This window comes from Mobula hypostoma, chromosome 1 (genome assembly GCF_963921235.1).
Source record: "Mobula hypostoma chromosome 1, sMobHyp1.1, whole genome shotgun sequence".
Taxonomy (NCBI): domain Eukaryota; kingdom Metazoa; phylum Chordata; class Chondrichthyes; order Myliobatiformes; family Myliobatidae; genus Mobula; species Mobula hypostoma.
Window position 1 is genome coordinate 248,315,909 of NC_086097.1, and position 15,556 is coordinate 248,331,464.

The window sequence follows — 15,556 nt, forward strand, 5'->3', positions numbered from 1 at the left end:
GGGAAGTCCAGAACGAGGGGTCACAGTTTGAGGATAAAGGGGAAGCCTTTTAGGACTGAGATTAGGAAAAACTTCTTCACACAGAGAGTGGTGAATCTGTGGAATTCTCTGCCACAGGAAACAGTTGAGGCTGGTTCATTGGCTATATTTAAGAGGGAGTTAGATATGGCCCTTGTGGCTAAAGGGATCAGGGGGTATGGAGAGAAGGCAGGTACAGTGTTCTGAGTTGGATGATCAGCCATGATCATACTGAATGGTGGTGCAGGCTCGAAGGGCCGAATGGCCTACTCCTGCACCTATTTTCTATGTTTTCTATATGTCATGAAATTAATATTTTTTGTGGCAGCAGTACGATGCTATACATAAGAGTACTGCAGTCCTGTGCTAAAGTCTTTGGCACCCTAGTTATGTTGATGTAAGACTTTTGCACAGTACTGTACACACTGACATCTCTCCTACACTTCCCTTCAATCACCATAAAATTATAGCCCCTTGTATTAGTCATTTCCATCCGGGAAAAAGTTTCTAACTGTAAACTCTGTCAATCCCTCTTTTGCATGAGTTTTGTATGTGTTCCCGAGGGAGAAGCCAGGAGGATGGGAGAAGCCAGGTGATTGGTGGAAGAGCTAAAGGGCTGAAGAAGAAGGAATCTGATAGGAGAGGAGAGTGGACCATAGGAGAAAGGGAAGGAAGAGAGAACTTGAGGGAGTTGGTAGGCCGGTGAGAAGAAGTAAGAGGGGGAGTCAGAATAGGGAATGGAAGAAGGGAGAAAGAGAAGGGGGAGGAGATAACTGGAAGTTAGAGATATCGATGTTCATGTTATCAGGTGGGAAGCTACCCAGACAAATATGAAGTGTTGCTCCTCTGGCCTGAGAGGGGCCTCATCGTGACAGTTTAGGAGGCTGTGGCAAGTGTGACATTCCAAATGCTGGGAACACTGAGCAGATTAACGTTTCAAATTGAAGACTTTTTCTCTTAATTTCAGATTACAATCTGCTTTTTTAAAAAATCTTCTTCTATCTGAAGATCTTTCTGAAATTTATAAGGGGGAAAGAGGATGGAATCATTGGGCAATGGATCTAAAGTTTCGTTTTCATTCCCAATGCTGGTTTGAGGTTGTTTTTTCACACAGATTAGTCAATTTTCACACAATTTAGTCTTGCCTCAGACTGTTAGACTGATGAATACCCTAACACCACCAAGGTCTTGTCACTAGGACAGCAAGCTGTTTACTCTTTACCTTTGCTTTACTACCAACATTTTGAATTAATATGTATTAACTTATTTACGGTAATATTTTGTTTTACGTACTGTGTGTGATATATTTTGTGTGGGTTCACCGTGTTCCAGAGGAACATTGTTTCATTTAGCTGTATGTATGTACAGACAGGAGACAATACGACTCGAACTTGCTCTTCAACTTGAGCAGATGAATTATGAGTAAGTGGTTTTCACAGATTATTTGTTTTCTCTCTCACAGCCGAGTTGGTTTCTATGTCAACACATTCAGAAACATTACCTGCATAGAGTCTAAATTCCACAAGGAGGTCGCAGTGGTGAGTAGTCATGACTCAACACCCGCTGAAGGTGTTTTTAGCAGTGAACTTCATGTCACCCCAAGGTCTATCGAGTGATTGCTTATACAGCACTTCTGGTGGATGAGTGAAAGTAATGAAAATAGCACTGGATTCACAAGCGATTCTGCAGAGACAACACACACACACACACACACACACACACACACACACACACAATGTTGGAGGAACTCAGCAGGTCAGGCAGCATCTGTGGAGGGAAATGAGCAGTCATCATTTCATCAAGACTGGAAAGGAAGAGGCAAAGTTCTTAATGACATGAGCAGCACACAAAATACCACAGGAACTTAATTTCAATATTTTTGAGGAGCTGAACAACCAATCAGCAGGAGGCAGTTCGCAAAAAAAATCCTTTCAGTCAGGTCCCCATTCAAGATTTAAAAAGCAAAGCCAAGCAGCAGTTTTCTCTGAGTTGCGCAGTCGACTGCGTAAAATGAGCCACCTTTTAATCAGGACGGCAATGAAGGTTTTACAGGCAGAGTTTCACGGCGGTTTCTCTGAGCTGAGCAGCCAGAGGGATCCATTAGAAAGGACCAATATAAATAACTCTAGTGCAAGTGGAATGGCAGCCATTCTTTTGAGTGCACCAGTCTTTAGAGTGCCATTGGCTCATCAGACTTAGGTGAGCTCAGGCTCGGGTGAGGTAAAATATCTTGTAAGTTACTCTCTCTCTCTGTTCTTATTTGTTCATTCCTCATCTGTTGGGGCATAGTAGTTTAGTGAGAATGGCTCCAGGGGCAGTGTTCTGTACTGTGTGTGGGATGTGGGAAGTCTGGGAGACCTCCCGTCCCAGATAAGCACACCTGCACCAGGTGCAGCTCCAGAGAGAACGTATTAAGGAACTGGAGCAGCAGCTCGATGACCTTCGACTCACACGGGAGAATGAGGAGGTGATAGACAGGAGCTATATGGAGGTATTCTGGATTGGGTGTATACAATGAACTGCAATTGATTAGAGAGCTTAAGGTAAAAGAACCCTGACCGGGAAGTGATCACAATATGATCAATTTCACCCTGAAATTTGAGAGGGAGAAGCTAAAGTGGAGTAAAGACAATAGGCAGTAGGTGCAAGAGTAGGCCATTCGGCCCTTCGAGCCAGCACCGCCATTCACTGTGATCATGGCTGATCATTCACTATCAGTATCCAGTTCCTGCCTTATCCCCGTAACCTTTGATTCCGCTATCTTTAAGAGCTCTATCCATCTCTTTCTTGAAAGCATCCAGAGACTTGGCCTCCACAGCCTTCTGGGGCAGAGCATTCCATATATCCACCACTCTCTGGGTGAAAAAGTTTTTCCTCAACTCTGTTCTAAATGGCCTACCTCTAATTCTTAAACTGTGGCCTCTGGTTCTGGACTCACCCATCAGCGGGAACATGCTTCCTGCCTCCAGCGTGTCTAATCCCTTAATAATCTTATATGTTTCAATAAGATCCCCTCTCAGCCTTCTAAATTCCAGGGTATACAAGCCCAGTGGCTCCAATCTTTTGACATATGACAGTCCCGCCATCCCGGGAATTAACCTGGTGAACCTACGCTGCACTCCCTCAATAGCTAGAATATCCTTCCTCAAATTTGGAGACCAAAACTGCACACAGTACTCCAGGTGTGGTCTCACCAGGGCCCTGTACAGCTGCAGAAGGACCTCTTTGCTCTTATACTCAATTCCCCTTGTTATGAAGGCCAGCATGCCATTAGCTTGCAGAGGAGTTGGCCAGAATTGATTTGGGAAAAAAAAAACACTGGCAGGCATGACAGCAGAGCAGCAATGGCGGGAATTTCTGGAAGCAACTTGGAAGGCACAGGATAGATACATCCCAGAAAAAGAAGTATTCTAAAGACAAGATGACGCAACTGTAGCTAACAAGAGAAGTCAAAGCCAACATAAACGCCCAAGAGGGCAAATAATAGAGCAAAAATTAATGGGAAGTTAGATGATTGAGAGGAAGGTAAAGATGGAGTATGAAAGTAAGCCAGCCAGTAATATTAAAGGGGATACCAAAAGTTTCTTCAGATACATGAAGAGTAAAAGAGAGGTGAGAATGGATATCAGACCACTGGAAAATGATGCTGGAGAGGTAGTAATGGGGGATGAGCAAATGATGGATGAACTGAATAAGTATTTTGCATCAGTCTTCACTGTGGAGGACACCAGCAGGTATGGTGGAAGTTCCAGGTGTCAGGGGTCATGCAGTGTGTGAAGTTAACATTACTAGGGAGAAGAGATTTGTGAGACTGAAAGGCCTGAAGGTAAATAAGTCACTTGGACCGGATGGTGTACACCCCAGGGTTCTGAAAGAGGTGGCTGAATAGATTGTGGAGGCATTAGTAATGATCTTTCAATATTCACTAGATTTTGGAATGGTTCCAGAAGACTGGAAGATTGCAAAGGTCACTCCAAAGAGGGAGAGAGGCAGAAGAAAGGAAATTGCAGGCCATTTAGTCTGACCTCAGTAGTTGCGAAGATGTTGGAATCAATTGTTAAGGATGTGGTCTCGAGGTACTTGGAGGCACATGATAAAATAGGCTGCAGTCAGCATATTTTCCTCAAGGGAAAATCCTACCTGACAAATCTGTTGGAATTCTTTGAAGAAATAACAAGTAGGACAGACAAAAGAGAATCGGTTGATGTTGTGTACTTGGATTTTCAGAAGGCCTCTGACAAGTTGCCACACATGAGGCTGCTTAACAAGCTACGAGCTCGTGGTATTACAGGAAAGATTCTAGTGTGGATAGAGCCGTGGTTGTTTGACGGGAGGCAAAGAGTGGGAATAAAGGGAGACTTTTCTGACTAGCTGCCGGTGACTAGCCGTGTTCCATGAGAGTCTATTTTGGGATCGATTCTTTTTATTTTGTATGTCAATAATTTTGATGATGAAATTGATGGCATTGTTGCAAAGTTTGCGGACGATATGAAGATAGGTGAAGGGGCAGGTAGTTTTGAAGAAGTAGAGAGGCTACAGAAGGACTTAAATTGATTAGGAGAAAGAAATGACAGATGGGATAAAGTGTATGGTCATGCACTTTGGTAGACGTAATGAAAGGGTTGACTATTTTCTAAATGGAGAGAAAATACAAAAAAACTGAGGTGCAATGGAACTTGGGAGTCTTTGTGCAGGATTTCCTAAAGGTTAATTTGCAGGTTGAGACTGTGGTGAGGAAGGCAAATGCAATGTTAGCATTCATTTCAAGAGGACTAGAACATAAAAGCAAGGATGTAATGTTGAGACTTTATAAAGCACTGGTAAGGCCTCACTTGGAGTATTGTGAGCAGTTTGGGACCTCTTGGTAAGGAAGTGCTGAGATTGGAGAGTGTTCAAAGGAGGTTCAAGAAAATGATTTCAGAATTGAACGACGTCATATGAAGAGCATTTGATGGCTCTGGGCTTATATTCACTGGAATTCAGGAGAATGAGGGGTTACCTCATCGAAACCTATCAAATGGTGAAAGGCCTTGATAGAGTGGATGTGGAGAGGATGCTTCCTGTGGTGGGAGAGTCTAAGACTAGAGGACACAGCCTCCGAATAGAGGGGCGTCCTTTTAGAACGGAGATGAAGGGGAATTTCTTTAACCAGAGAGTAGTGGAATTCGTTGCCACAGGCAGCTGTGGAGGCCAAGTCTGCATGTATATTTAAGGTAGTGGTTGATAGATTCTTGACTGGTCAGGGTATGAGGGGACACGGGGAGAAGGAGATTGGGGCTGAAAAGAAAAGTGGATCAGCTCTGAAGAAATGGAAAAGCAGACTTGATGGGCCAAATGGCCCAATTCCATTCCTCTATCTTATGGTCCTATGGTGTTGCTGAAAAGAATTTGGATAGGTACATGGATGGGAGGGCTATGGGCCTGGTGCAGGTTAATGTGACTAGGCAATTTAAATAGTTCAGCATTGGCTAGAGGGGCCAAAGGGTCTGTGCCTGTACTGTAGTTTCTGTGACTATATCATTAAGAACTTTGTTACTTTCTTTCCAGTCCTGATGAAGGTCTTGGCCTGAAGCTTTGGCTATTTCAAGTTCAGGTTCTTTGCTATTCAATCATATGCATGTATACAGCTCAATGAAATATTCCTCTATGGCAAAAGTGCAAACTCCCCGTACATACTGTCACACACAGCACGTATAGTCACAAAATAACATTAGCACCAGTCACAAACAAGAGAAAATCTGCAGGTGCTGGAAATCCGAGCAACACACACAAAATGCTGGAGGAACTCAGCAGGCCAGGCAGCATCTATGGAAACAAGTGTAGCTGACGTTTCGGACCGAAACCCTTCAGCAGAACTGGAGAAAAAAAGATGAGGAGTAGGTTTAAAAGGTGGGGGGTGGGGAGAGAGAACCACCAAATGGTAGGTGAAACTTGGAAGGGGATGGATGAAGTAAAGAGCTTGCAAATTGAGAGAGGGAAAAGGGAATGGGAAATGGTGAGGGGGGTGTTGGGAGGCATTACCAGAAGTTTGAGAAATCGATGTTCATGCCATCAGGCTGGAGGCTACCCAGACAAAATACAAGATGTTGTTCCTCCAACCTAAGAGTGGGGTCATCACGATAGTGGGGGAGGCCATGGATAGGCATATCGGAATGGGAATGGGGAGTGGAATTAAAATGGGTGGCCGCTGGGAGATCCTGCTTGGTCTGAAGGACGGCGTGTAGATGTGCAGTGAGGTGGTCTCCCAATCTACATCGGGTCTCACTGATAGCAGGAGGCCACGCGGGGAGCACCGAACACAGTATATGACCCAACAGACTCACAGGTGAAGCGTTGCCTCACCTGGAACAACTCTTTGGGCCCTGAATGGTGGTGAGAGAGGAGGTGTAGGGGCAGGTGTAGCACTTGTTCCGCTTGCAAGGATAAGTGCCAGGAGGGAGTCCCTGGCTCCGGGTGCAACTTTGATTTCAGTGTTTAAGGAAAGTTTGGATAGGTGCATGGATGGTACGGGTATGGAAAGCTACAGTCCTGGTGCAGGTCTATGGGAGTAGGCAGATTAAATGATTTGGCCTGGACTAGATGGGCTGAAGGGCCTTTCTCTGTGCTGTAGTTTTCTATAGCTCAATGTCATTAGCACAAGTCCCTGAGTGGCATGGCCTTAAGATTGACAAGTTGATATAAAGTATGTTTAAGTCAGGCAGTACAATGTTAATGTTCTGGTAGAATGTGGCGGGGATGGGAGTGGGGAGCCTCGCTTGCCTCAGTCTCCTCAGGAAGTGCTGTGCTCTTTTGGCCAGACGTGCGGTGTTGAGAGAGCAAGTGAGATTGTCAGTAATGTCCACCCTAAGACACTCGGTGCTCCTACAGCTCCTGAAGCTGTAGATGTGAAGTAGAGAATGGTCAGTCTTCACCTGCCTGAAGTCTACAATTATCTCCACAGCCTCATCCACAGTGAAGCTCAGGCTGCCGTGTTGACTCCCGTCCACAAGCCGCACTACCTCCTCCCTGTAGGCTTTGTCATCATTGCTGCTGCCGAGGCCAACCATCAAGAAACTTACTGATGTGGTTAGAGGCAGTACAGTCATCCACTATCAGCGTGAAGAGCAACAGGCAATTCCCTCCATTGATGCTAACATCCTGCTGTTTGTGTTATGTTTTGAGTATTTTTGAGGATATGAAAATAAAGGCAGTTTCTTATCACCATGTCTCTCTCTCTCCCTCTTTTACCCTTTTCTTCTAGCTCTGTCATAAGCTTTATGAAATAATGAGCAAACTTGGAGAACAGCATGCGGACAAAGCGTTCACCATCCAAGGGGCTCCCAGGTATGGTACCCAACTACAATTCACATTAATGGCAGCTAACTCATACAACTCACTTAATAAAGAAAGGGCGCAATCTTACATTTGGTGTCTGCACTGTTCAGCTATTTACTAATCTGGAGAAGGGTATTTTCTGGGACTTTTCTTCAATTCCCATCTCTAGCCCCTCTCCTTCCTCTTCATTATCATCATCATATGCCATGTCGTACGACGTGGGCGATCATGGTTTTCTCATGACAAATTTTTCTACAGAAGTGGTTTGCTATTGCCTTCTTCTGGGCAGTGTCTACACTCTTCAGAGATTGTCTACCTGGTGCCAGTGGACGCATAACCAGGACTTGTGATATGGACCAGCTGCTCATGCGACCATCCACCACCTGCTCCCATGGCTCCACGTGACCCTGATCGGGGGCCTAAGCAGGCACTACACTTTGCCAAGGGTGACCTGCAGGGTAACGGAGGGAAGGAGGGCCTCTCACCTCTTTTGGTAGAGACATATCTTCACCCTGCCTCCCAGCTCTTGAATCAGGGGTTCCCAACCTCTTTCGTGCCATGGAGCCTTACCATTAACTGGGAGGTTTGTGGACCGCAGGTTGGGAACCCCTGTCTTAAAAGAATAACAAATCAGCCATGATGGAATGGCAGAGCAGTCTCAATGGGCAAATGACCTAATTCTGCTCCTTTGTCATGTGGTCTAATGGTCTCTTCCTGCCAATCACTTCCTCCTGGTGCCCCCTCCTTCCCTTTCTTCCCTGGTCCACTTTCCTGGCCTATCATAGTCCTTCTTCAGATCCTTACCTCTTCCACCTATCACCTCCCAGCTTCTCACTTCCTCGCCCACCCACCTGGCTTCATCTGTCACCTTCTAGCTTGTAGTTCTTCCCCTCTCCAACCTCCTTATTATGGATTTTAGTCCTGAAGGAGATTTTCAGTCCTGCAGGAGGTTTTCAGTCCTGAATGAGGGTCTCAGCCAAAACAGCGACTGTTCATTCATTTCTCTCGATGCCAACTGACCTGCTGAGTTACTCCAGCATTTTGTGTGTGTTGCTGCATTTATTGGGCATACGGGTGGTGATGAGGCTTCACTAGGGCATGATAAGGGAGCTAGGGCTTTACTCTTTGGAGAGAAGGAGGATGAGAGGAGACATGATAGAGGTGTACAAGATAATAAGAGGAATAGATAGAGTGGATAGCCAGTGCCTCTTTCCCAGGGCACCACTGCTCAATACAAGAGGACATGGCTTTAAGGTAAAGGGTGGGAAGTTCAAGAGGGATATTAGAGGAAGGTTTTTTACTCAGAGAGTGGTTGGTGCGTGGAATGCACTGCCTGAGTCAGTGGTGGAGGCAGATACACTAGTGAAGTTTAAGAGACTACTAGACAGGTATATGGATGAATTTAAGGTGGGGGCTTATATGGGAGGCAGGGTTTGAGGGTCGGCACAACATTGTGGGCCGAAGGGCCTGTACTGTGCTGTACTATTCTATGTTCTATGTTCTCTAACTGATTGATTGGTCAAAAACATGATGGATGGAGATCACCTCAGCTCAAGAAACACTTAGCCAGAAGAAATGATTCATTTTGAAGGTCAGATTTGAAGGCAGAATACAGGGTTTATACCTGAATTCTTAGCGGTGTGGAGGAATAGCAGGCTCATGAGGTTCACATCCATCGATCCCGCAAAGCTGCTGAGCAGGTCGATAGTGTTGTTAGGAAGGTTAACCTTCACTAGTCAGGGACTGAGTTCAAGGTAATGATGCAGCTCTCTAAAACTCTGGTTCAGCCACACTTGGAATATTGTGCTCAGTTCTGGTCGCCTCATTACAGGAAGGGTGTAAAAGCTTTGGAGAGGGTGCAGAGGAGATTTACCAGGATGCTGCCTGGATTAGAGAGCAGGAATTATGAAGATAGGTTGAGAGAGCTAGGGTTTTTCTCTTTGGAGTGAAGGAGGATGAGAGGTGACTTGATAGAGGTGTAGAAGATGATAAAAGGCATAGAAAGAGTGGACAGCCAGAGACTTTTCCCAGGGCAGAAAAGGCTAATACAAGGGGGCATAGTTTTAAGGTGTTTCGAGGAAAGTATAGAGGTCATGTCGGAGGTAAGTTCTTCACACAGAGAGTGGTGGATGCATGGAATGTACTGCCAGGGGTAGTGGTAGAGGCAGATGTGTTAGGGAAATTTAAGAGACTATTAGATAGGCACAGGAATGACAGAAGAATGGAAGGCTATGTGGGAGGGAAGGGTTAGATTGATCTTAGAATAGTTAAAAGTTCAGCATGGCATTGTCGGCTGAATAGCCTGTACCATACTGTTATGTTATATGTTCTTAAAAATAGAAATGATAAGTATTTTTAATCATTTGGAAATTTTGAAAAATACTGAAGTTCAGGTGGATTGTGAAGGAGATTAAAAGGGAGGTAGAATCAGTGATTGAATTTGTGGGATGTAGAAAGAACAACTTAATGAGCTGAAAGGCATATTATCATTTTTTGTTATTTCATTAACTTTACTTTGAAAACTAGCCGGATTACTACTAGATTCTTATCACACCGATAGATCTTTCTTATGTTAAAATGAAGAATGTTTACCTTCATCCATGGATACAATCAAATGTTTGATGGTATTTCACACTACTTTCTGCTGCTTTGACAAAGGACTTGGAGGTAGGTTGAACAGTGTGTTGTAGCACAGTTGGTAGATGCAGTGATTAGCTTCCACACGCTCATGATTGTGGCCTAAAACACCAAATCACGCCAACTCTATTCCGACTTAGAAAGCTTAGAGCTTGGCTTTCTGTCAAATATTGAAATGGAGCAAAATTAGTGCTAGGTGGCAAATCAAATCCATTTCTAATAGTTCTGTTGTATATTTAATATTTCAGTTATATGTAAGTAATCTTGTATATATATTGTTTGATGAAACATTCTTATTCATTTTAATAATTGATTACAGGTTATACATAAAAATACTTTAATTACATACATCATCATGTTCCCACGTGATACGTGCAGGCGTCACTTAAATTAAAGACCAATTGCCAGATTCCACACATCTTCCTTTGAATCAATGTAAGGTTTTGAAATCACAAAACATACCATTGGCGATGAGAATGGGATTTCCAGGCAAGTTGTAGTTGTCCTAGCCAATCACGTCACCGCAATATTGTCCTAGCCAATCATGTCACCACAATATTGTCCTAGCCAATCACGTCACCTCAATATTGTCCTAGCCAATCACGTCACCTCAATATTGGCCCTCCTGTTTTTACCACATACATGCTCAATGTGGCTTGTTGGTTGCTCGAGTTCACTGTTATGGATGTCATTCCCTCAGGAGTTATCTTTTCTCGAGTGTAAGTTCTTAGTTGGATATCTGCAGGCTTCAGTTTAGTATCTTTGAAATGCCGTTCAAATTCATTTTGTGGGATGAATGAAACAGCCAAGGCAGTGTCCAATTCCATTTTAATTAATTTGCCATTCACTTCTGTTTTAAACCATATTGCTTGTCTATTGCTAATTTTCATACTGGAAATCTCAAGGCTACACAATCCTGTGTTGCCGTCATTATCAGATTTTTCATCAACAGCACGCAGGTTTGTGCTCTTTTAAAACTGCAGCTTCACTTTTTAGCTTTCTCTCTTCCCTGCGCAGACCATTTATTTTTGGCTGCCCGACATGCTCTTTGTACGTGTCCTATTGTGTTGCATTTTCTGCAAGTTTCGCCTCTAGACCCGCATTTTGAACTCCTCCGTGTCCCTTCGAATTTGTTTAACGTTTTGAAGTTACTGAACATATCAAGTTCCTTTGTTGACAGTAAATATCAGTAGCCTCGGATACTTGGTGCATGTAAACTAAGATACCTTCTGTTCCTGGTTCTACTTAGTTATCAAGTTTGTGTGGAAAGTGGGTTATTTTATCTCAAGTCTGTATTCTTGTTTGAGATTTAGAACCAGACAGTTTGCAATATTGGCATCATGTTTGACCCCCAGGTCAGTTTCCAATCACAAACTTATTAGCCAGTACTGTCACCACTGCCAGTCCTGACCCAGGTGATACCTGAGCAGCTGATACAGGTCTTTGTTCTGGAGCATTGGATGTAGAAAACTGAGGGGAGATATGATAGAGGTATACAAAATTATGAGGGGTATAGACAGGGTAAATGCAACCAGGCTTTTTCCACTGAGGTTGAGTGGCACTACAACCAGAGGTCATGGGTTAAGGGTGAAAGGTGAAAAGTTTAAGGGGAACATGAGGGGAAACTTCTTCACTCACTCAGAGAGTCATGAGCGTGTGGAATGAGATGCCAAATGCAAGTGGTGCACGTGAGCTTGATTTCAACATTTAAGAGAAGTTTGGATAGGTACATGGATAGTAGGGCTATGGCCTGGGTGTAGGTTAATGGGAGTCGGCAGTTTAAAATGGTCCAGCACAGACTAAATGGGCTGAAGGGCCTGTTTCTGTGCTGTTCTTTTCTATGACTCTATTACAACACAGTACAAGCCCTTCGCCGATGATGTTGTGCTGACATTTTAACCTTCTCCAAGATCTATCTAACCCTTCCCTCCCGCATTACCCTCCATTTTTTCTATCATCTATGTGCTTGTCTATGAGTCTCTTAAATGTCCCTAATGTATCTGTCTCTACCACCGCCCCTGGCAGAGTGGTCATTGCACTCACCACTCTCTGTATAAAGAACAGACATCTGACATCCCCCTATACTTTCCTCCAATCACCTTAAAACTATGCTCCCTGGTATCAGCCCTGGGAAAACGGTTTCTGGCTGTCCACTCTTATCATCTTGTGTACCTCTGTCAAGTTCTCGGGGGCTGCTCTTGCTGCTAAATGCCCCCAGATACTAGATTAATTTCTTGTTGTTACCTGAACATGACGAGGAAGCAATGCTGAATTATAGACTGGCTCCAAATTACTCATGAGTTTTGTAGCTACAGCGTTTCAGCGTCACTTTGTGTGTGGTTGCTAGGGAAAGCAGAAGTGAAGCTTCACTTCACAAGGCACAAGTCCCAGAAACCTTTCGGACTGTGTCAGGTTGATGACCAGAAATAGTTTTTGACTGTACATGATCGTGCTGTGTCGGGTCTCACCACACCACCAACTGATTTATGACTGTCCAATCTGCTTTCATCTTACAGTGACTCAGGACCACTGAGGATTTCCAAGACCCCGACCCCTCCAGAGGAGCTGTCTCCGCCCAGTAGTCCAGTGACCAGCCCAAACCACACCTTGGCGCCCGTGGTCGTGTCGCCGGCCCATACTCCAACTCGTCCCAAATCACCATCTCAGGTAACATTTCAAGTGGGGATATAGATAGATTCAGGTGATGGACTCTCTGTCTTGTTTTGCAATGCTGATGAATTGACATCACCATCAGGCAGAAGGTGCATGAATCTCAGGTCTCACACCACCAGGTTCAGGAACAATTATTACCCTTCAACCGTCAGGCCTCTGAACCAGCATGGATAATTTCACTCACCTCAACACTGAACTGATTCCACAATCTTCAGGCTTAGTCTCAAGGATTCTACAACACATGTTCTCAGTTTGTTTTGTGCCATGTCATATGACATGAGCGATCATGCTCTTTCCATAACCATGATTGTTCTTGGCAAACTTTTCTACAGAAGTGGTTTGCCATTGCCTTCTTCTGGGCAGTGTCTTTACAAGACGAGAGACTCCAGCCGTTATCAATACTCTTCAAAGATTGTCTGCCTGGCGTCAGCGGTCGCATAACCAGGACTTGTGATATGCGCCAACTGTTCATACGACCATCCACCATGGCTTCGGGTGACCCTGATCTGAGGGGCTGAGCGGATGCTGCACCTTGCCCATGGGCCAGTCTAAGACCTACAGGACAGCAGATGGAAGATAGAGACATATCTTCACCCTGCCACCCATTCTCAGTATTTTTTTATTTGCAGTTTGTCTTCTTTTGCACAGTGGTTGTTTGTCCGTCTTTGTTTATGTATGAATTCACTTCTATTTCCTCTTTTCCTGTAAATGCCTACAAGAAAACCCTTATTCCTTCAGGGCTCCCACCCATATGGTAATCAACAATAGCCAATTAACCTATCAACTGGCAGGTCTTTGTGGCGTGTGAGGAACCAGGAGCGCTTTGGGGGAAATGTAAATTGTCTCGGGGAGAGTGTACTATTGCACAGACATCACCAGGAGTTCAGATTTACATTAAGACGGAGGAGCAGAATTAAACCATTCGGCCCTTTGAGTCTGTTCCGCCCTTCCACCCCTCTCAGCCCCTTCGGCCCACAATGTTGTGCTGAACCCCCTACAAAGTAAATTTAAAAAAAACCCCAAAACGAATCCCTCCTACCTACACAATGTCCGTATCTCGCCATCTTCCTCATACCCATGTGCCTATCTAAACGTCTCTTAAAAGCCGCTAATGTATCTGTCTCTACCACCACCCCAGGCAGCACATTCCAGATAGCCACTACTCTCTGAGTAAAAATTTACCTCTCACATTCCCTTCAAACCCACCCCCTCTCGCCTTCAACACATGCCCTCTGGTATTAGACATTTCAACCTGAGGAAAATGATACTCTCTGTCCACTTTGTCTATGCCTCTCCTAATCTTATAAACCTCTATCAGATCTCCTGTTAACCTCCGCTGCTCCAGTGAAAATAACCCGTTTATCCAGTTTCTCATGATAGCACATGCCCTTTAAACCAGGCAGCATCCTGGTAAACCTCTTCTGCATCCAGTCCAAAGCCTCAACATCCTTCCTACAGTGGGGTGATCAGAACTGTGCGCAACACTCCAGAAGTGGCCTAACAAGAGTCTTATAAAGTTGCAACATAACTCTTGGGCATTCTGAATGCAGCAGTCCAGGCAGCATCTCTAAGAAGAGGTGCAGTCGACGTTTCAGGCCGAGACCCTTCGTCAGGACTAACGTCGACTGCAGCTCTTCCTAGAGATGTTGCCTGGCCTGCTGCATTCACCAGCAACTTTGATGTGTGTTGCTTGAATTTCCAGCATCTGCAGAATTCCTGTTGTCTTGGGCATTCTCCTGTCTTTTCCCAAGTAACTTTGACCTTTGAATCTGGATTGCTCTGGGTATGGGGCAGCAAATGTGCTCCTCTGCCTGGCTGCACCCTCTTGAATCTGCCCAGGTGCGGCCCAGCCAATGGAGCAGCGTGACTTCTCTCTGAATTTTATGGAATACTGTACATAAACAAAGACTGACGAACAACCAATGTGTAAAAGAAGGCAAATTGTGCAAATGAGAAAAGAAATACTGAGAACGTGAGTTGTAAAGAGTCCATGAAAGTGAGTCTGTAGGTTGCAAAATCAGTTCAGGAGCTTGGTGTTTTGGTATAGAACTGTGCAAAAGTCCTAGGTGTAGTATATATGTAATTACACGTATATAGCTCTATGCCTAAGACTTTTGTACAGTACCATAGTAATTTTATGCATTACACCGTACTGCTGCCGCAAAACAAATTTTGTAACACGTGAGTGATGATAAACCTGACTCTGATATGGGTCTCTATTGTGGACTGAGAGTGGGAAGGGGGCAGGGAGAGGGGAATCATGGTTGGGAAAATGGGATGGAGAGGTGAGGGAGTGGGAAGCACCAGAGAGACATTCTGTAATGATCAATACACCAATTGTTTGGAATCAAATGACCTTGCCTGGGGCTCAGGGCTGGGTGTGTCTGTACCCGTACCAACCCCCATACCTGGCACTATTTCTCTGCCATCTGTTCCACATCTGATACCTGTAAGTATATAGACTCGGTGGTAAATTTATAAGGTACTGGAGTAGAACCTGGTTTGGTCTTCTGCTGCTGTAGCCCATCCACTTCAAGGTCAACATGTTGTACATTCAGAGATGTTCTTCTGCACACCACTGTTGTAATGTGTGGTTATTTGAGTTAGTCGCCTTCCTGTCAGCTTGAACCAGTCTGGCCATTCTCCTCTGACCTCTCTCATTAACAAAAAGTTTTCGCCCACAGAACTGCTGCTCACTGGAGGATTTTTTCATATTTTGCACCATTCTCTGTAAATTCCAGAGCAGGGGTGGCCAACCTTTAAAATTCCATGCGTCAATTTTTCACGCACGAGTTCAGATGCGATTTTTTCACGCATGATTTCTATATTAACATATTTTTACAAGAATTGAATGAGGGTACAAGAGTTGTATGGCGCATGTGAACTCGTGCGTGAAAAAATTGACGCATGGAAT

General features: G+C 44.5%; 1 protein-coding gene across 3 annotated transcripts in view; it reads left to right on the forward strand.

Annotated features, from left to right (window-relative positions):
* The window catches only part of amph (amphiphysin), a 258,121-nt gene that overhangs the window by 123,188 nt on the left and 119,377 nt on the right, over positions 1–15,556 (forward strand). For all 3 annotated transcript variants that reach the window (XM_063066808.1, XM_063066827.1, XM_063066817.1), the window contains exons 8-10: positions 1,481–1,556; positions 7,259–7,341; positions 12,486–12,636. In XM_063066808.1, coding sequence (XP_062922878.1) covers positions 1,481–1,556; positions 7,259–7,341; positions 12,486–12,636 — 310 coding nt within the window. The remainder of the gene's footprint in view (positions 1–1,480; positions 1,557–7,258; positions 7,342–12,485; positions 12,637–15,556) is intronic.